Raw genomic sequence first — 22,205 nt, 5'->3', positions numbered from 1 at the left:
AAACCCTAAAAAAATATATATTATATATTATATATTTATAGTACCTATAAATTCTTTTTTCAGGTTTAAACTTGAACAGCTATTTGCTTTTGAATAATATTAGAAAAGGTAGAACATATTTAAGGGGATCAGATGACTAGACTTTTCTGATGTATAAAACAACTGTCAGTATAATAATTTCTCTTAAATTTTTTTTCTTACAATACCTATATGATAAAAGAAATTATCAAAATGCTTGTGCAACATTTTTTCACCATGAAAATAAGTTTAGGGGGTTTTTGTTTTTGTTTTGCTTTTACAAACTTATTTAGGATTTTTCCTTCTAATTTCACTCATCCTGTGTCAGTATAATTCAGTCTCCCTGTTGTCTTTGATTTATCTGACAACCAAATTTTTTCTTTAATTTTCTTCATTCATTACTTTATTCTAACCAGAAATCAAATCCAAAATCTCAATCGTCCTTAGCACTGTAATCCCTAGCCCTGATTTATGTCTGAAGAATTTATTGTGTTCTCTTTTTTTAATCTTAATGGTAATATGATTTTATTTATTTTTAAATTTAATTATTTTATTTATTTTTCCTACTGCATGCAACAGTAGCTTTCAACAAACTTTTTTTTTGCAGTTTTGAGTTTTACATTATCTCTCTCTCTCTCCCTTCCCTCCTCCCCTGACAGAAAGCATTCTAATATAGTCCCTACATGTTCTACCATGCTAAAACACAGATCCATATTAATCATGTTGTGAAAGAAGAATCAAATCCAAATCTGATAGGTATGATATGGTACCTTGGAGTTGTTTAATTTGCATTTCTCTAATCGATAATGATTTTAGAGCAATTTTTTTAATTCATCACCAATTTGAAGGAAATTAAGATGATAATTTGGAGCTATTTTGCCAATAAATTTGCCAATTTAAGTGAAATGGATGAATATTTACAGAACTGCTTAGGCTAAAAGAAGAGGAAATGAAATACTTAAATAATTCCATCTCAGAAAAAGAAATTAACAAGCCTTCAACAAATTTCTTGAGAAAATATTTCCAGGGCCAGATGGATTCACAAGTGAATTCTATCATACATTCAAGGAGCAATTAGTTCCAATTCTACGTAAATTCTACCCAAATTCCTTCTATGCCACCTGTATGGTACTGATATCTAAACCAGGAAGAGTCAAAACTAAAAAAAGAAAATGATAAGCATCTATCTAAAACATCATATTGGGATAAGCTAGAAGCATTCCCAATAAAATCGGGGAATGAAACAAGGATGCCCATTATCACCACTTATTCAACATTGTTTTAGAAATGTTAGTTTTCGGGGCAGCTGGATGGCACAGTGGGTAGAGCACTGGACTTGGAATCAGGAGGACCTGAATTCAACTTGGCCTCAGACACTTAATTTGTGTGATCTTGAGCAAGTCAGTTAATCCCATTGCCTTACAAAAATAAAAAAAAAAGTTTAGCAACAAGAAAAGCTAAAGAGATTGAAGGAATTAGGAGAGGTCAGGAAGAAACAAAACTCAAAAAAAAAAGAAAATCATCTAAAAACCTACTTGACATGTTTAGCAACTTAGATAAAAACTGCTAGGAAAAATAAAAGATAACATGATAGAATCTAGGCACAGACCAACTTCTCACACACTATGTACCAAGATAAAGTTGTAATAGGTACAGGATTTAGACATAAAGGGTAATAATATAGACCAATTAGGAGAACAAGGAATAGTTTACTTGTCAGAACTATGGAAAGGGGGACAGTTTATGACCAAAGAAGAGATAGAGAACAACTAGTGTTTCTGATAAAGGACTCATTTCCAAAATATATAGAGGACTGAATGAAATTTATAAGAAAATAAGTGTTAATATTAATGATCAAAAGGAAAAGCAGTTCTCAGATGAAGAAATTAATAGATAGGTCATATTATCTTTTTCATTCATTTTCTTCCTTCCAACATTCCTTCTCCCTTTACCTGACTCTCCTCCCACATCTGTCCTTCACCCTGCTGGTAAACTTTTTTTTTTGAAAGGCAATGGGGTTAAGTGGCTTTCAAGGCTACACAGCTAGGTAATTATTAAATGTCTGGATTTGAACTCAGGCACACCTGACTCCAGGGTCAGTGCTCTATCCACTGCGCCACCTAGCTGCCACATAAACTATTTTTTAAAATTTATTCTTATTTTGTACAAATAATGTTTTTTATACATTACTAAAATATTCTTGTTTAAGAGTAAGCTGTGTGACCCCATGCAAGCCACCCTAACCCCATTGCCCTACAAGAACAAAAAAAAAAGACCCAAAATAAAATTAAATAGTAGTAATAATAATAGTAGGAGCAGCTGGGTGGCAGACCGATCGCCAGCCCTTGAGCCAGGAGCATCTGGGTCCAAATCTGGCCTCAGGCACCCAACAATCACCCAGCTGTGCAGCCCCAGGCAGGCCATCCAGCCCCATTTGCCCTGCACCCCCACCCCCACCCCAGAAAATAATAAGAAAAAATGTGCTTGAGTCTTTGTTCCAACACCACCAACTCTGTCGCAGGTGGATCACATTCTTTAGGATAAGTCCATCACAAAAGTTACTTCCATATTTTTCCAGTGTTGCCATTGCTGATCACAACTCCCTCCTTTCGTATTTCTCCACTACCATGTACTATATTTTCTCTCTCCTTTCACTCTTACTCTGCTATAGGGTAGTTGAGTGGTGCAGCAGACAGATCCCTGTCCCTGGGGCCACGAGGCCCCGAGCCCCCCTACCACCCCTTAGGCCCAGCATCCACCTGGCCCTATAGTCCCAGAAAGGGCATCCAATCCCAGCCCCATGAAAGAAGTAAAAAAGTAAATGTGTTATATCTGACGACTCTCCCCCCATGGTCCATCCTCTCCTCCATCACTCACATTCCCCCCTGCCCCCCTTTCTTACTCCAGATGTCTATACCCCATTGAGTACATATGCTGTTTCCTCTCCTAGCCACCTCTGATGACAGCAAAGATTCTCTCATTCCCCCTCGCCTTCCCTCTTTCCCTATCATTGCAATTGCTCATTGTAATAAAGAAAAATCTTACTGTATGATACATCTTAGCCTATTCCTCCTCTCCTTTTTCTTTCTCCCATTACATTTCCCTTTTATCTATTGACTCCATTTTTACACCACAATATATCTTCAAATTCAATTTTCTTCTGTGCTTCATCTATAAAAGCTCCTTCTACCTGCTCTATTAAAGGAGAAGGTTTATTTGAGTATTATCAGTATCATTTTTCTATACAGGAATACATGTAGTTCATCAACATTAAGTCCCTCATATTTTCCCTTTCTCCACTCTCAATGCTTCGCCTGAGTCCTGTATTTGAAGATCAAACCTTCTGTTCAGCTCTGGCCATTCCAACAGGAACATTTGAAATTCCCCTGGTTCATTCAAAGTCCATCTTTTTCCCTGGAAGAGGACATTCAGCCTTGCTGGGTAGTTGATTCTTGGTTGCATTCTAAGCTCTTTCGCTTTCTGGTATGTTATATTCCAAGCCCTGCGAGCTTTTAATGTAGGTGCTGCTAAGTCCTGTGTGATCCTGACTGCAGCTCCATGATATTTGAGTTGTGTCCTTCTGGCTGCTTGCGGTATTTTCTCTTTGACTTGGGAGTTCTGGAACTTGACTATAATATTCTTGGGGGTTGTTTTTTTTTTGGATCTCTTTCTCAGGGAGATCGGTGGATTCTCTTCATTTCTATTTTGCCCTCTGCTTCTAGGATATCAGGGCAATTTTCCTGTAATAATTCTTTGAAAATGGTGTCAAGGCTCTTTTCCTGATCATGACTTTCAGGTATTCCAATAATTTTTAAATTACATTTCCTAAATATGTTTTCCATATCAGTTGTTTTTTTCAGTGAGATGTTTCATATTTTCTTCTAATTTTTCATTCTTTTGGTTTTGAAGTATTGAGTCCTGATATCTCATAAAATCAGCAATCTGAGTTCTTTTCTTTGTCTGAAGGATTTGCTTTTCTCAGAGAGCTTTCTTATTTCTTTTTCCATCTGGCCAATTCTGTTTTTTAAAGCATTCTTGTCCTCAATAACTTTTAGGCTTTTGCAAGGTAAATGGGATTAAGTGGCTTGCCCAAGGCCACACAGCTAGGTAATTATTAAGTGTCTGAGGCCTGATTTGAACTCAGGTACCCCTGCCTCTATTCACTGCTCCACCTAGCCACACCCTCCTCAATAACTTTTTGAACTGTTTTATCCATTTGAACCTATTCTGGTTTTTAACATGTTATTTTCTGAAGCATTTTTTTGGGTCTCCTTGACTAAGCTGCTGATTTCATTTTCATGTTTTTCCTGCATCTCTCATTTCTTTTCCCAATTTTTCCTCTATCTGCCTCACTTGATTTTCAAAGTCTTTTTTCACACTGTCATGGACCTGAGCCCAATTTCTGTTTTTCTCTGAGTCTTTAGATGCAGAAGCTTGTGCTTTCTCATCTGCAGACTGAGTATTTTGATCCTTCTTGGGCTCACAGGCAAACTATTTGTCAATGGTCTTCCTCTTTTTTTTTCTCTGCTTACTCATTTTTCCAGCTTGAGCCTATTTTGGAGGTGCTTCCTGAGATCCCACAAGGATCTCAGTGTGTGAGGCTCTTTCCTCCCTCCTGGTCTGTGAATGACCATAAGCACCTCCCTCTGCCACGGGGCTGAGGTGAGGGGCCCCTGCTGTTTTATGGGGGGGGGGGGCTAGACTGTGATCAGAATCTGAATGTGGTCAGAGCCCCAGAGTCCTGTTCCAGCTACAGAGGACAGAGCTCAGCAGTCTCTCTTCACTCCCCTCCCTAGGTTCAATGGGCTCATGCCCTGGGGGCTCCTGCATACCTGCTCTGCCTGCTTATGTTTCCTGGATCTGTACTGCCTTGGCCATGGTGCTAGCTGTGTGCCCTGAGGGCCGGTGCTCCCTGGGGCATGGGTCAGGAACTGCCCCCCTGCTGTGAGCAGCCACTCCCAGCGCCCTGGGGCTGCCTCCAGAAGGCTGAAGTTCCTTCGCTCTGGTGGGCCACCCCTCCAATCTGGTGGAGCCGAGCCTTTCTGCTCTTTTCCAGGTTACCTTGGGTTGGAGAATTGCCTCACTGGATCCCTGATCCCTCTGTGGGTTCTGTCTCTTAAAAATGTAGTTAGAGCCCTTGGTTTATAAGTTTTGCTCCAGAGCAACTGAGAGAAGGTTCTCTCCTGTTGCCATCTTGCCTCTGCCCCCCGCCCCCCATAAACTATTCTTAAGGATCGATTAGATATTGTTTTCAAGATGTTAATCTTGAGTACAATTTGAGCACCTTAACTTGACATTCCGGTCCATAACATATTGCTATCAAACTTGTAAATTATACTTCATGTTTTATACAATGACTGAATAAATTGGACTATCTGACACTTCCTCTACATCTCCTGTGAATTTTCTTCTCTTTCTTCTATAATACCCCCCTGCCTTTGTACCTGTTCTTTAAAGTCTCTTCCATACTTTTCCTGTTGACCCTTCATTTGGAATGGACTCTGCTTCCCTACTGTTTTTAGGAATTATTGTATATGATTCTTGTGCCATATTTTCCTATCCACTTGGCTTCCTGAGGACAAATGTTAGTATTGGATATATGAACTTGGAGACTGCTTTTCAAAAACAGTTATTTGAGAGGTGTTTCTTGAATTACTTTATGACTTAAGTTAGTAGATTTTGTTATGGTACAGGAGTTTCACTCTTGAAATTTAAGTGATGGGTAGGGTTTCTTAACTTTCTTTGGTCTGTGGCCATCTGGTAAAAATTATGTATCATTGTGGCACAGAATGTTTTTAAATGCATGAAATAAAATAAATAGGATTAAAGAAAACAAAATATAATTAATTATTAAAAATGCAATTTGAAAAAATAGGTTCTGACTTGTAAATATGACTGACACTGACTTATAAATCCTTTATCTAAGTATAACTGTAAGTACCTAATCCAGATACAACAAGGATTTGCTTTAATGAAGAGCAATTGCTTGAATAGCATTTAAACTTGAATTTTTTAAAAAGCTCAAATAATTCTTACATCAATGAGTTAACATTAAAAGTTTAATTGCATGTTTTAAGTTCTCTGAACACCTGGGGCCTGGCTTATATTTAGCATATCAGATGTAATAGATTTTAAATGATTTAAGCATTGGAATCAGATTTTTGTCTTTTTTTTTTTTTACTTTAGATTTTTACTTTAGAGAAGTAAAACATTCAGACTTTTAAAATCTTACAAATTTCTAAAGTAAGATCTGCTTTGAGAATAATTACGATTATTCTACTTTCCTAAAAGACATCTGGGTGATAATACCATTTTTTTTATTTGCTCTGCTAAACATTAACAAATTTGAAGCTGTGATTTTTGCGATTGATAATTTTAAAAATGAAAAGAATTAAGTTTCTCTGATTAGAAATAAAGGCTAACTCATTTCTGATATAGGAATTCTTATCCATGTCTACTACAGAAAGCAAGGTGTGTATATCATTAGAAAAATTTCCATATACCGGCAAGGAATAAGAAAATATCTGATTATCAGTTATTGAAGATGACTTTTCTAGCTAGAGCACTCTATAGTGTACCCATAAATGTAAACATTACTATTATGTGGCTCATATGAGCCACATAATCTTTCTCCAAAGCATGACTGGAAAAACTGCTTGTTTTTGTATGACCCAGAATCTAGGGCTCATTTATTACCTTTTTAAGTAAAGTATAAAATTTTATTCCACATTTCAACTGTCTCCTTTCTTATCTTTCAGACCTTTGTCCTGTTGATTCTAAAATTTCTGGAATACAGTATTTAAAATTTTTTCTCTCTGATCCCTAGCATTGCTTTAAGAATAGCCTGTTAAAATAATAGAAGATACTAAGAAAATAGGAGTTTCACAAACTCTTGTCTGTATTTTCTTTTAGGGGTGTGGTCCCTTTTAGTCAGAGGAAGAAGATGTTAGAAAAGGCGAGGGCAAAAAATAAAAAGCCCAAGTCCAGCGCTGGTATCTCCTCAATGCCCAATATCACAGTTGGCACCCAGGTAAGTGTTGGTACTACGTTTGATAGAGAGCAAAGAACTTTATAAAAAATACTGTTTAGGGGCGGTCAGGTGGCTCAGTGGATAGAGCACCGGCCCTGGAGTCAGGAGTCCCTGAGTTCAAATCTGACCTCAGACACTTAATAATTACCTAGCTGTGTGGCCTTGGGCAAGTCACTTAACCCCATTGCCTTGCCCAAAAAAACCCCAAATATATATATATAGTTTAGTCAAAAAATCAAATACTTATTTAAAGTTTTTTTTTTAGTAATAACTTAGCGTTGCTTTTTCAGGAAGATGTGAATAAATCCTTCTCAAATATTCACTTTTTATCAAATCAGTCAGCCTCATTCACCCTCAGTTTTCTCATTTGAAAAGTGGGGAAAATGACACCCCCTTAACAAGGTTGATGTGATGGTGAAGTGAGCAAACATGTATAGAATGTTTTACAGACCTTAAGGTATCATATAAATGATTTGAGATATCATCCAGATGCTTCCTAAGGTCTTTTTCAGCTTTACAAGAAATTTTTTTTTTTTTTGGCAAGGCAGTGGGGTTAATTGGCTTGCCCAAGGTCACACAGCTATGTAATTATTAAGTGTCTGAGGCTGGATTTGAATTCACGTACTCCTGACTCCATGGCCGGTGCTCTATCCACTGCACTACCTAGACACCCCTTTTCTTGTCTTTTATATAGGAAGATCTCATGATAGTACTGGATTATTTTGGTTTTATATATTCTCACTGAATTTTGCTTCTGGTTTCTGTGTAGCATATAACTGTTGTATGCTATACCCATGGCTATAGCTGGTGATCATTATTTATATCTCTTTTTAGATTTGTGAAAGTCCTTTAATTGAATCAAAATAATGGAAATTCTTTAGCCTTTTTCCACCTGAATCCCCCTTTTAGTAAATTCCAAAGTAATTGTTTTATTATTATAAGATTAAATGACCTAAGTGCATGTGGAAAAATTAGAAATAATAACCCAAGGTATTTTTGATAGCTTAGAAACAGCAACATTAGGCCAGACTAATAAGTATAAATAAGGAAAGAAGGTAGCATTCTGATCTGAGGTCCTCCTGACTCCAGGACTAGAGATCTATTCACTACACTACCTTGATGCAGGTAGATTTAGTGAATTTCAACAGAGGAGATGTTACTAGATGATGCCTATAGAGGGACATTCTGGAAGTCACCCTTAGGATCTAAGGTTGTTTGACCATCTCATAATCAATAAATCAGCTAGTTTGAATGAAGTTACAATATGGGCATGAAGGAATGCCTAAGAATGACCTCCCTTAGGAGAGAACCAGGTCTCCGTGAAGGAAAGAAAAAGTGGGAAAGAGAATGTTTAAGGTTAAATGAGAATCCAGTGAAAGATATGGGAAGTTCTGAAATGAGTCATAGAGGGGATAGGATTAAGGGAGATCAATCAAAAAGATAAGCCATGGGGGGATAGTAATAAGTTTTATAATCAATTCTAAATAACCAAAGATAGTAATTTAGAGTTTTGAGTGGAAAGCTAATCATTGAGGAATGAGTTTGCACAAAGTATCAGTGTCTGAAGAAAGATCTGTTTGCAGGAAGTAGGTGATTAGACTTGTCAAGGCTCAGGAAAATCATTTGATAGCAGGTTGCAGAAGTCACAGGTAAAATGCAAGGTGCATCTGAATCATAGCTATGATCAGCCCGTGCAAGGTTTCACCTGATGTGAGAAAAACTAGTGATGGGGCCACTTGTTGCTACATGGATCTAGGGTTCTTGAAAGGTTTCCTTGTGAAGTCTCAAGAGAAAATGACTAATAGCTATGTAGCCTTGAATTTCAGGTTAACACATGGCTACTGGGAAATTGAAGAATTGAAGGGGTCACAAGCACCAAGCTTTTGGATAGAACTGAATTTCCAGGCTTGTCTCTGGGGAGAAGTCTCTGATAGACTGCCTGAGAAGTAACTCTGAAACCCTGATATAAGATTTCCCCTCTAAGACTATAAGCAAAACAGAATGAATCAAATAACCTTTGTCCTAGGTCCAGGGGTTACATATACAATGAACAAAGCAATCCCTATCCACAATCCCATGTGTCCATTTCTTTTGGTACGGGAAGTTTTCTCACCTTGTTGACTGTATCAGTGAAATCACAAATCTTACGCTTATTTTCCACTCCACTTCTCTCCTTTCAAGAAGGACAGCTAGGTTGCAAAGTAGATAAGAGTACTCACCTTGGAGTGAAGTGTTCAAATTTGACCTTAGACTGCTTGACTCTCACTAGCAGTGTGACCTTGGGCAACTCACTTAACCCTGATTGCCTCTCATCTGGGGCAATCTTCAGTTGTCCTTCTGGACCCAGATGACTCCAGAGGGGGAAATGAGGCTAAACAGCATGCCCCTCACTCAAATCCAATTCATTTGCTTATCATGGTATCCCCTCCCTGATGTCATGGTCTTCTTCGAGAATGAAGGATACATTATTCTCAAGAATTTCAAAAACACTCCCTACTGACCTTTATCTGGGTTTTAGGATTTGCCAACTTTATTGAATGTAAAATTGTCACCATTTTAGAATCAAGAAAACTGAAGCAGCAGTACTTCTCAAGAAGCCCCAGACATAGTGAAGCCAAATATCTATTTAATCTCATTGTTAGTGAACCAAAATCTGTACTGTTCTCTGTCATAATTTTAAAATTGTTGCTTGTTTCTATAGTTTGTATTTCTTCTATGTCCCTACTGTGATGCTTATAAAGCTGCCTTAAAAAAAAAGTTAGATGATCACCTGTTTGTTACCTTCTTTTCAAAAAAGTACTTGGTAATGGACCACAATACTGATTTTCTTAATCATATAATCTTACTTATGGAATTCTTCAAATTTGTTCGTTTTTTTTTAATGTTCTCTTGATTTGAAAAGCTTGGAAAGAGATGCTTTATTCCTAATATTCCTCTCACCATTTCATTTTCTTCCATAACATAGCATTAAAATAATAATAAAATGATAATTTTCTTTTTTCAGGTGTGCTTAAGAAATAATCCTCTCTATCATGCTGGAGCTGTTGCCTTTTCAATTAGTGCTGGAATTCCTAAAGTTGGCGTATTAATGGAGTCAGTTTGGAATATGAATGACAGCTGTAGATTTCAACTTCGCTCACCTGAAAGCTTAAAAAACATGGAGAAAGCTAGCAAAACTACTGAAGCTAAGTAAGTCTATTTAATAAAATGTTCATTTTAAATTATTTTTAAAAATTCAGATCCTGATAAGGTACTGAAACAACTTAACATGGTGGACATTTAAAAAGATCCTATAAAAACTCATTTTCTCAAAAAAACTTTACTGAAATGCAAATTTCAATGTTTTGTTCAGTGAAGTAGGTGATTAGACTTGTCAAGGCTCAGGAAAATCATTTGATAGCAGGTTGCAGAAGTCACAGGTAAAATGCAAGGTGCATCTGAATCATAGCCATGATCAGCCTGTGCAAGGTGGACCTGATGTGAGAAAAACTAGTGATGGGGCCACTTGTTGCTACATGGATCTAGGGATCTTGAAAGGTTTCCTTGTGAAGTCTCAAGAGAAAATGACTAATAGCTATGTAGCCTTGAATTTCAGGTTAACACATGGCTACTGGGAAATTGAAGAATTGAAGGGGTCACAAGCACCAAGCTTTTGGATAGAACTGAATTTCCAGGCTTGTCTCTGGTGAGAGAAGTAACTCTGAAACCCTGATATAAGATTTCCCCTCTAAGACTATAAGCAAAACAGAATGGCACAAACTTTGTACATTTTCCTATAAGTTGATACATGGTGAGCTCTGTATAATAGGGAAGAAATTATTAGTCATTTATTATTTTCAGTTGGGCCTTTATTATTTTATAGTAATCCTTTAAGTCATCTGACTTCTTAAATAGAAGGTTAATAAGAAGAATTGATTGTCAAATAACATGTAATTTTCCTATCACCCCGTTTATAAATTCAGGATTATTCTTTTTGCTTAATTTTTTATTTCATACCAACAATATTCTTAAAGTTTTTTCACCTAATTTAGTCCTTCTGAATCATCTTGTAGGTTCTTACTTTTTCTTTTCTTCCCCTTTACTTTTTTTTTTATGTTTTTGCAAGGCAAATGGGGTTAAGTGACTTGCCCAAGGCCACACAGCTAGGTAATTATTAAGTATTTGAGACCGGATTTGAACCCAGGTACTCCTGACTTCAGGGCCGGTGCTTCATCCACTGCGCCACCTAGCCGCCCCTCCCCTTTACTTTTAATACTTTTTATTAATATTACTTAAATTTTATTTCATTTTGAGCTTAAGCATAAAGATCACCTAAAAGCCATTTTACAAAGTACCACATAAAAAAGGATTCAGTACAAAGCTATTGATTTCCATTTCCCCTGTTTTTTGGAAAACTCTGTAACAAATACTATATAACATTTTCAAAAGTACCCTTCTATTCTTTGCTTCTAAATTTTCTCCTATTCTCTACTGTTTTTCCCCTCTTCCTCCTTCCCCTTTTCTAGAGAAAGCTACCATTTGAAACATACATTTATGTAAAACCTTCCTATACATCTTTTTTATCAGTCCTTTCCTCTAGATGTAGATAGCATTTTCCTTTAGCTCTTTTGTTTTTGATTTAAGTATTTATAATATTCATTGATTTAGTCAATCAAAGTTGTTGTTAGATTTGTGTTACTGTGTAGTCTCCTCTTGTTTCTACTCTTTTGCTCTTAATTCACGCCATTCATTTTGTTCTCCATTATTTCATGCAAAATCAACAAACTGATTATTTCTTATAGCACAGTAGTATTTTGTTGCAGCCACTTAATCACTACCTGTTTAGTCATTCCACAATTATCATTCCCTCAATTTCCAGTTCTTTGTCACCACAAAGAAAGCTGCTTTAAACATTTTTGTACATAGAAGTTCTTTCCCCTATTCACCTGGGGAAGCACACCTTTTTTTAATATAGTGGGTCAAAGCACCCACAGTTTTCTAATTCTTTGGGGATAATTCTGCATTGTTCTCCAAATGTTTGGATCAGTTCATAGTTCCAACAAAGCTGAAATATTATTCCAATTTTTCCACATTCCCTCCCAACATTTTCACTTTCCCTTCTATTATTTTGGCTAATCTTTCAGTTTTGGATGATATTTCAAAGTTCTTTTAATTTTTCTTCTCCAATCAATAATGATTTAGAGGGGAAAAAAATCCTACCTGTTTTTATCCTTTGATCATTAATCATTTGGGCAATTACTTGTATTCTTATAAATTTGACAAAGTTCTTTATATATTTGAGAAAATGAGTCCTTTATCTGAAAAACTGTCTATAAAATTTTTCTCTGAGTCTTATAAAGTTTTTGTGCCCTTATATATGGTCAGTTTTTTTAAAAGTAACATGGTCTGCTGAAAAAAAAAAGGTGTATTCATTTCAATTTCCATTCAATTCTCTCTTGTTATATTTCATTCTAGTTTATATAAGATACTCTTCACCTCCTTTTAAAAAAAATTTTCCCCCTATTAACCTTTACAAAAACTGACCATAAATAATAGACATAAAAACTCACTCCCCTTCATTGAGAAGGCAAGGCTTTTGAAATGGGTTATGCATGTACTGTTATTCAAAGCATATTTTCATATGTCATAAAAGAAAAAGTATTCTTCAATCTGCATTTCAGACTCCCATTAGCTCTTTCTATAGAGATGCATAGCATTTTCCATGTTTTTGGATCATTGTCATCTGATCATTTTGCAATATTGCTGTAACTGTATACAGTGTTCTTCTGGGTGTTTTTTTCCTTTTTTAATTAATTTTTATTAAAGATATTATTTGAGTGTTACAATTTTCCCCCCAATCTTGCTCCCCCCCCCCCCCCCCCCCGGAAAGCACTCTGTCAGTCTTTACTTTGTTTCCATGTTGTACATTGATCCAAATTGGGTGTGATGAGAGAGAAATCATATCCTTAAAGAAGAGAAGAGAAGTCTAAGAGGTAATGAGATCAGACAATAAGATATTTGTTTTTTTTCTAAATTAAAGGGAATAGTCCTTGCACTTTGTTCAAACTCTACAGCTCCTTTTCTGGATACAGATGGGACTCTCCTTTGCAAACAGCCCAAAATTGTTCCCAATTGTTGCACTGATGGAATGAGCAAGTCCTTCAAGGTTGAGCATCACCCCCATGTTGCTGTTAGGTGTACAGTGTTTTTCTGGCTCTGCTCATCTCACTCAGCATCAGTTCATGCAAATCCAATAGTGTTCCATGACATACATATACCACTGTTTGCTAAGCCATTCCCCAATTGAAGGACATTTACTTGATTTCCAGTTCTTTGCTACCACAAACAGGGCTGCTATAAATATTTTTGTACAAGTGTTGTTTTTACCTTTTTTCATCATCTCTTCAGGGTATAGATCCAGTAGTGGTATTGCTGGGTCAAAGGGTATGCACATTTTTGTTGCCCTTTGGTCATAGTTCCAAATAGCTCTCCAGAAGGGTTGGATAAGTTCACAGCTCCACCAACGGTGTAATAGTGTCTCTGGGTGTTTTTATAGTATTTTTCTCCTTAATCTGGGAATTTACAAACCTGCATGAACTTCCTGTGTTTTCATCTTGGAATCTCGGGTGGTGAATGATGGATTATTTTTCTATTTAAGGGCAATTTTCCTTAAGAATTTCTCTTGATCCTATATCTAAATTCTTTTTCTATCAGTGGGTTTTTTTTTAATTGTCTTAGCCTCTCTAATTTTTCATGGCCTTTTAAAATTCTTTCAAGAATTATTTTGGGGGCGGCTAGGTGGCGTAGTGGATAAAGCACCGGCCTTGGAGTCAGGAGTACCTGGGTTCAAATCCGGTCTCAGACACTTAATAATTACCTAGCTGTGTGGCCTTGGGCAAGCCCTTAACCTCATTTGCCTTGCAAAAACCTAAGAATTATTTTGAACTTGTGAACATTTGATATTTTTATTTAAAGTTGAAGTAGCTTTTAGACTGCCCTATTGGGCAGCTAGGTGGTGTAGTGGAATAAGCACTGGCTCTGGAATCTGGAGGACCTGAGTTCAAATGCAGCCTCAGACACATCATTGCCTAGTTGTGTGACCTTGGGCAAGTCACTTAACTCTATTGCCCAAAATAAAAAAAAAGTTTAAAAAAACCTTCATTATCTTCCTCTTAGTATTACTCAGATCTTCTCTGTGGTTGAGTTCTTTCTCCTTTGCTTGCTCATCATTAATTTTTTTTTAAGTGTGTTATTTTTATAGTTGACTTCCAGTCCTGAGATGTTGGGGGTGATGCCTCAGGCTTCATGTTTTTCATACTGTTGTTTTCCAAGCACTTCACTGTCCTCCCTTTGGACTGGCACCTCTTGTCGCCACTCTTTTCTCGTTGAGATCCTTTCTGTGATTGCAAATTCCCACTCATCCCTCTGCCTTGACCCCAAATTGTAGGTTGCTAGTGACCAAAGCCCATGGGGTCCCTGCACTTCTCTTATTGCACTCACCAGGATCTTGGCTGGTCAGCATAATGGGGCCTAGTAGAAAGAGGAATGTCCTTTAGTCTTCACCTGCTCAGTTCTCTGACTCCCATGTGTCCCAGGAAGTGAATGTTTGGGAAGTAGAGACCCCCAGCTACCTTGTTGATTCATCAGTCTTTCTGTTCGCACTTTGCTGTGGCCAAATTCTTCCTTAGTAGGTGAAGCCTTTTCTAAGTTCTTCTCAAATTGTCTTAGGACAGCTGCTTTGCCTTGATTTTTAAGTACTTCTGCTTTTGAAAGTTCATTTTTAAGGTGATATTTGTGTGGGAAATTTGGTTCTCTCTTCCATCTTCTACTCTTACTTTATTTTGATCATAGGTGGTATCTTAAAATTCATAGAACTATTTGTTCTTTCAAGGTCTTTCAAGGCAAATGGATCTATGGGTTTTTTTTTTTCTTTTGCTCATGAAAATGAGCCATTAAAATATGGTTAGCTAATTAAAAAAAAACAACTGGCTGCTTAATATATCTTTTCAGGAAGCCCTCTTCAACCATAGAAGATCTTGAAAAAATCTTAAAAGATTCTGAAACTATAGTATTATCATCCCCAGTCCCTTTGTTTTCTCTATTTTAGATGTTTGTAAATATTACATGTTTTAATTACTTATGTACAACAGTCTGACATAAATAATATTATAAAAATAGTTTCTTTAGGAAATTATCAAGTAAACTTGAAAAGTGAGATTCTTGTGGTCATCTAAAGCTCTTATGGAATCTTTAAAGTTGACTTAATCTTGTTGCTTTCTTTTAGATGTCATTATTCAGCTTTGGCAGATTATCATGCTCATGTGGTGGTGGTGGTGGTGGTGGTGGTGGTGGTGGTGGTGGTGGTGGTGGTGGTGGTGGTAATAATCCAACCATTTTGTGTTTACTTTGTATTTATTCTCAACCTTATGCCTAATTATTTTCACCAGTTTTCTAACATTGAATCTTATCAATTGTTCTGCTGTTTTAAAATTCATACCTTACTTTTGGGTTTGGAAAAGTTCAAGGTTCAGTTCATTACATTTTTCAGAAGAATTGTTTTTTGGGGGTTTTTTTGTTTGTTTTTTGCTTAGGTATCAGAATTATTTGTTTCATTTTCCTGCTGTTAAACATTTTAAATTTGTTATGATAATGAAGTCTTGGACCATTTAAGATTCTAGAATAGAATATAGTTCTAGATGATTATAGAGTGGTTCACAGAATGGATTTCTAGGTTCGTTTCTGTTTTTTAACCTAATACTATTAGATGAGTTTTTTTCCTAACTAAATATTCATTTATGACATTTCTTTAAGGGATTCAAAACTGAGTAATTAAATAAATTTTATATGAAATAGATAGTTGACATCTCCAACTTGAGTTAACTAAATTGAACTAAATGCTTAAAATTTTTCAATTATAGATAATTAAACTCAAATCTATTTCTTTAGTCCACTGCAGTGTCTCATTGTTTCACTCAATAGAAACCTTTAGGCCTTTATTTAATAGATATTAATTAGATGGACACTGTGTCTGAGTGGTGGATTCTAACTCTTGAACCCCTAAGTTCTATACTTCTTGTGCATGGTTTAGGAACCTTAGAGATCACTTGCTTGATCTCTTTGACCAAAATGGAAAGACTTGATTAAAGACAAAGGAGTAGTGTTCTATAATTTCATCCCTAATCATTCTCCAAAAGGGCAACTAGATGGTGCAGTGGTGGTTAGTGTTCCAGGCCTATTGCCTGAAGTCCTCCTTTTCCTGACTTCAAATCTGGATATTTGCTAGCTCTCTGACTTTGGGTAAGACACTTAACCCTGCTTGTCTTCATCTATAAAATAACTGGGGAAGGAAATGGCAAACCTCTGCAGTAGCTTTGCCAAGAAAATCCCAGAAGGGGGTCATGAATAATTAGATATCCTCAAACAACAAATGTCTCAAGAAATTCTTTCTCTTAACTGAACACCTGAAGTGCTGATGAATTTGATGTACTGTCTTCCTTGATATAATAGTTATTTTTTTAATGAAGAAAATATCCCAAATGGAATGTGAAAATGATTTATGCTGGTAAAATTATTCTTGATCTATAGTTTAATATCTTGATAAATATTGTTCTGCAGTTTGTTTTCTTAGCTACATACCAGTTTCATCATTTAAATTTTAAATATTTCAAAGCTTTAATAAGTGTGGATCAATACAAAATTATTTTTCAAAAACTTTTACCAAGATTTAATGCTGTGTTTTTTCTGATATCTCTTTTCTTAACCACAAATAAAATCTTATTTTGAATTTTAGACCTGAAAGTAAACAGGAACCTGTGAAAACTGAAATGGGTCCTCCACCTTCTCCAGCTTCCACATGCAGTGATGCATCGTCAATAGCAAGCAGTGCATCAATGCCATATAGTAAGTTATGTAGCTGGTATAAATTGTAATAGTTTCTTTTTATGTATCCGTTCAGTCTACTTTGGTGATTCATAGGCTTTAAAATGTCACTGTACTATTTTTAATGACATTAATATAACTTAAAACTGTAATCTAAAAGGAAGGAAAAGTTTTCTAATTTTTGCAGTGCTCTTATTTATCATTGGAGTACTGTTGATACTCCCAAGATAAAATAAAGTGAATTTATACCTACATTAAATTATGCTTCTCAGGCAGATCAAAAAGTTGTTGGATGTTCGAAAGAAATGCCATTCATGGGAACTCCTAGTCATATTTTTCAGTGCAAGTTAGCAAAAATCATGTCTTGGAGTCTGAAGACCTAGGATCCAATTGTATCTAGGTGTGTGACTTTAAGGCAACTTAATTATCTTTTTAGCTCTTCATTTTCTGAAAAGTGAAGGACTTGGAGAGGTTTTTCAAGTTACTCAAACTCCAGTTCTGTGATCTTGACTTGAGTACATGCTAGCTATGTAAACTTGGACAAATTACTTAACTTGGTGAGTAAATCACCAAGGTATGTTTTAAGAGGTGTCATTGTGTAGGGAATAGAGTGCTGAACTGAAACTTGTCTTCCCATAGCTGTTATTCCAGGACACTACCTTACTAATTCAGCTTCAGTGACTATTATCCTTGTTTGGCATTTTAAAGCCTATTCCAGCCTGAGTTTCTGGATTTATATATATATACTATTCCATTCAGTTACTTTTCTTCACATATGATATTGTCACATGACCTGGCAACCTTAGAGTTCCTCACACATGCCATCATCCCTTCTCCTGTTGCTATAACCTTGCACAAGTTGTTTTTTTGTGCCTGGAATGAGCTTAGTCCTCACATGGCTTTTTAGTGTCAGAGTTTTTAGTGTCTGAGCAACTCAGATGCCACCTCCTACATGTGGCTTTTTTTTTTTTTACAAGGCAAACGGGGTTAAGTGGGTTGCCCAATGCCACACAGCTAGGTAATTATTAAGTGTCTGAGACCGGATTTGAACCCAGGTACTCCTGACTCCAGGGCCCGTGCTTTATCCACTACGCCACCTAGCTGCCCCTTACATGTGGCCTTTTCTGTTCCCCCTAGCTATTACTGTCTCCAGCCAAAACTGACATATATTTATTTGATTAGGATAGTTTTATATGCTTGTCTAGTATATATCATGTCCCTCAATAAAGTACAAATTTCCTTGACAACAAACTCTTTTCCTATTTTTTTCTCTTTATGGTCTATGAATTGGGCATCAGTTAGATTCACAGGCAATAGAGTTCTGCGCCAGGAGAATAAAAGACTAAAAATCCTGAGTTTAAATCAGGCTACAAACACTTCATAACCGTATTACTTGGAGCATATTACTAACCCAGTTTGGGTTAGGAAATGGCACGAAAATTCCACATGGGGTCACAAAGAGTCAAGACTGAACAACAATTCTAGGACTTAACACAAATCTGAAATGGAGTCCTAGGTGATAGGTTTCATTTCTGTTTGTTTTTATTTCTCAATTCCAGATTTCTATGTTAATAGGTTCATAGGGTTATGAATTTAAATTAGAAGGGATTTCATAGGTTACTGAATTCATCTCCCAAATTTTATTGATTAGAAAACTGACAATCAAAAGGGAAATGACTTTTCCTTATGTCATGAGAGTGACAAAACTGGGATTTGGGTGCCTTGTAATTATGAATCTTTTTAATTTTTTAACTGCACCAAAAATGGAATCATAAGATCAGCCAAATCAGATGGATTGCATACTAAAGAAACAGGAGGTATACATACATAGCTTAAAAGGGGGCAAGATTAGAAACAGTTTGGGGGGAAAACAAGTATTATGACTCCTGGAGTGGGAACTTTGCTCTCCTTGTTCCTCTCAATGATGAAACTTGATTGAAAAATATCAAAAATGTACTAGCAGGCTTTTAGAAATAGTTTTGTACATCATGCTACATTTTCCTAGTCACATAGCTAATACAGTGGAAGAATACAAGCTTTCTGTGTTGAGGGTTGATGAGAAAAATTTGTCTTGGTAAGGTGAAAGATAAGGAGTCTTTCCTGATTATATTAAAATAGCCCATATAAGATTCCTTGACAGGACAGAGATAACATTGTTCCATGATAATAATCACTTGATGAGTAACATCAAATGTGAGGGATGAAACAAGAAAAGGGTTTTGTTTTTTTTAAAACAGCTTATCTATTTTTATCATGATGACATTATTTACCAGGTTCAAATGAAAGAATAATTTATATTCTCTTGATGTATGGTTGTGATTCTTTACAACAATAATATAATAATTATGATAGTCATTAAAAGTTGAAATTATTAGTAACTCAAGATAGGTGAACAGTGGGCTTTAAGTAAACTTCTGTTGCATTTTAAAAATTGACTTAATGTTCTGGAAGTGGTGGTTTAAGGAATTTCATCAAGAAAATCCAAGAGGCTGGACTAATCATGTGAGAGTCAGAGATAAGAAATGAAGAGTGATAATAGCTTAAATGTTATTACTACAAAATATATAAAGTTGACTTCAAGTATGTTATAGATTTTCTGCTAGATCTGAAGTTGAACGTGATTTGACCTGCAATTGTAAAATGGTGTTACTTCATTTGTTTGCAGCTCTAATATGTATTATTAATTTTAGTTAATTTGTTCTTTATACTTTTACTGAGTTCACAGGACTCCATAATGGAAGAAATTCTTATTATAACTTCCACATTATAGATCTGTTGAAATGTGTAGTATTGTAAAAATAATTCCTTGGGATTTGTAGGGGGAAATTTTGTCAGTTAGCTTTTGTACCTCATGAAAAAAAATGACTAGGTCTCTAATCTCTTTATGTGCTGTGTTTTTTATATTTTATAAAGCACTTCATTAGACATTTGCTCTTTGAACATTTTACCTTTTTATTTTTGCTCTGTGTGTGTGTATGTTTTAGATAGTTTTCTTCTCATTTTTTAGATCAAATCTATAAAATCTTTTAAATTTTTTTTTTTTTTTGGTACTTACCATTTTGTTGTTGTCTAAGAACGACGACGGTCTACTCCTGCTCCAAAAGAAGAGGAGAAGGTGAATGAAGAGCAGTGGTCTCTTAGGGAGGTGGTGTTCGTAGAAGATGTGAAGAATGTTCCTGTTGGCAAGGTTTGGAGGAAATCTTTGTTCTCTATGTTTGAGATGTTAGGCTTAATAATTTCAAATGCTATAATGGTATTGTTTACATAGTTTCTGGTTGTTAATGTAACAGCTTAAATTTTTAAAGAATTTTTTGTGAGTAATAGTAACAATAACAGTTCAGTTGTTCTCTCCTAACTTTGTTTTCTGTTATTGTCATTCCATTTACTGATTGAATCTTAGTTATAATGAACCTTAGAATTCAACTAACCCAGTATCTCAACCAGTTTTATGAACCCTACTGCCAGAAGTATCTGTATGGCCCCCATGAAGTTTTCCTAAATCCCTTCTGTTCAGTAAAGATGTTACTTGTACTTGTACTTCTAATATGTGATATTAATTTTAGTTAATTTGGTCCTTATACCTTTATACTGAGTTCATTGGGGTCCATAATGCAAGAAATTCTTATTATAAACTTTGTATTACCTCCTGAGCCCAGTGTCCTGAACACAATAGGTGCTTAATAAATATGCTCGTCAAATGAATAACTATTATCTCTAAGGAGTTAGTGGCAAGGAACATGTTTCTTCACTCTGTTTTTGAATCCTAAATATCTGCCTTATATCTCTTACCCATTGCACTTTGCTGCCCATCATTTATTGTTGGATCAATGATTATACTTCTAAGTCTTTTCTTCAAGTTTATATATAGCTAGTTTTTTAAGTTTTATTCCTATATTAATTTACCATTTATTTATTGACCTACTCAGATGCTACTAATCTCGAATTTTAACTTTTTTTACAAAATGCATCGAATATATTAGGAGTGAGTATCAGTGGGTGGGTTGATCTAGCAGGATATACTCAAAAGTTAATAAAAGTAAAAATATAAATCATTCTCTCCTGGAATAAGTTATTTGCGAAGTACTTATTGTGGTAACATTGCACGAATATAATAAAATTAAGCCAATGCCATTGTCTTCCAATGGGTGAAACTTTCAAAATTAGACAAATAATAATTTCATTTGGGTGAGCAAAAGAGTTTGAAAATCCTGGGGGGGGGGGGAGCAGTTGCAATGGTATCCCAAAGGATAAAAGCATGTCATCACTGAATATTATAAAGAAGTAATCATAAGAGCTACTTGTTACTAGGTAAATAGAAGAGCAGATGATTGGAGTAAAATAGATAAGCAAGACCTAGAGCAAATTAACAAACTATTTCAAAATTCAGTAATCTCAAGAATACAAACCATCCATGAAAAATGTTGGGGAAATTGAAAAATAGTGAGCCAAAAATAAATTTAGATTTAGTAACTCACATCATGTATCCCATAAACTCTAAATATATAAAGGTCCTTATAGTAAATTTTACATTATAAAAATTAAACAATGAATGTTGCTCTTCTTTAGACCTTAATGAGAGAATTCATCATCGACCTAATACATTACTTGTCTTTCTTTTTACTTTATGTTGAACTGCTCTTCTAGCTGTTGTCCTTATGTGGCACTCTCCTTACTTATACTGGCCTTCCATCATTCCTAGAATGTTCCTTATTCACTTCTAACATAGTCACATATGTTCTTTTAAAAGTTTATTTTATGGAGCCTTTTTTATTCCTTACTTGCCCAGCTACTGTGCAATTTATATTTTATTTATTTTGAATATATTTACATATGTACTTTTTCTGCCCTGATAGAATGGATGTAAATTTCTTTAAAAGGACTGTTTGATATTTGGTTTTGTATTCACAGGGCCTATCCTAGTTTGTGATATGTTATAAAGCACTTAAAAATACTTGTATATTCATTGACTTAATTCATAGAGATCAGCATTAAAAATTTAGAGAATAGATCATTTAACTAAAAAGTCTTTACAAGAATAAGACTAATAATGTAACCAGAATGGAAAACTAAAGTGATAAGTGGAGAATAATCTTAGCATCAAAAGCATTTTTGAAATGTACTTTAAAGGAATTATTATTGAAATGGTTCTTAGTTTCCCCTTCATACCTTTCAGTTGGCAAAGATTGAGGGACTAGGAGTAGGAGTCATAGCTACTAATACACTGGTATTGGCTGTGAATTATTAATTTTGGAAAACATCTTGGATTTATGTGGACAATATTTTTACCCTTTGACTCAGC

The 22,205-nt window shown here is 35.5% G+C and overlaps 1 protein-coding gene across 6 annotated transcripts in view; it reads left to right on the top strand.

Annotated features, from left to right (window-relative positions):
* UBR5 (ubiquitin protein ligase E3 component n-recognin 5) overlaps nucleotides 1–22,205 on the top strand; it is a 160,305-nt gene that overhangs the window by 78,950 nt on the left and 59,150 nt on the right. For all 6 annotated transcript variants that reach the window (XM_074200773.1, XM_074200775.1, XM_074200772.1 and 3 more), the window contains 4 exons: nucleotides 6,931–7,048; nucleotides 10,053–10,237; nucleotides 16,818–16,927; nucleotides 19,981–20,093. In XM_074200773.1, the coding sequence (XP_074056874.1) occupies nucleotides 6,931–7,048; nucleotides 10,053–10,237; nucleotides 16,818–16,927; nucleotides 19,981–20,093 (526 nt within the window). The remainder of the gene's footprint in view (nucleotides 1–6,930; nucleotides 7,049–10,052; nucleotides 10,238–16,817; nucleotides 16,928–19,980; nucleotides 20,094–22,205) is intronic.

The sequence above is a fragment of the Macrotis lagotis genome, chromosome X (genome assembly GCF_037893015.1).
Source record: "Macrotis lagotis isolate mMagLag1 chromosome X, bilby.v1.9.chrom.fasta, whole genome shotgun sequence".
In the NCBI taxonomy this organism is placed as follows: domain Eukaryota; kingdom Metazoa; phylum Chordata; class Mammalia; order Peramelemorphia; family Peramelidae; genus Macrotis; species Macrotis lagotis.
The sequence above is the reverse complement of the archived record's forward strand: the minus strand, read 5'-3'. Positions and strand labels throughout refer to the sequence as shown.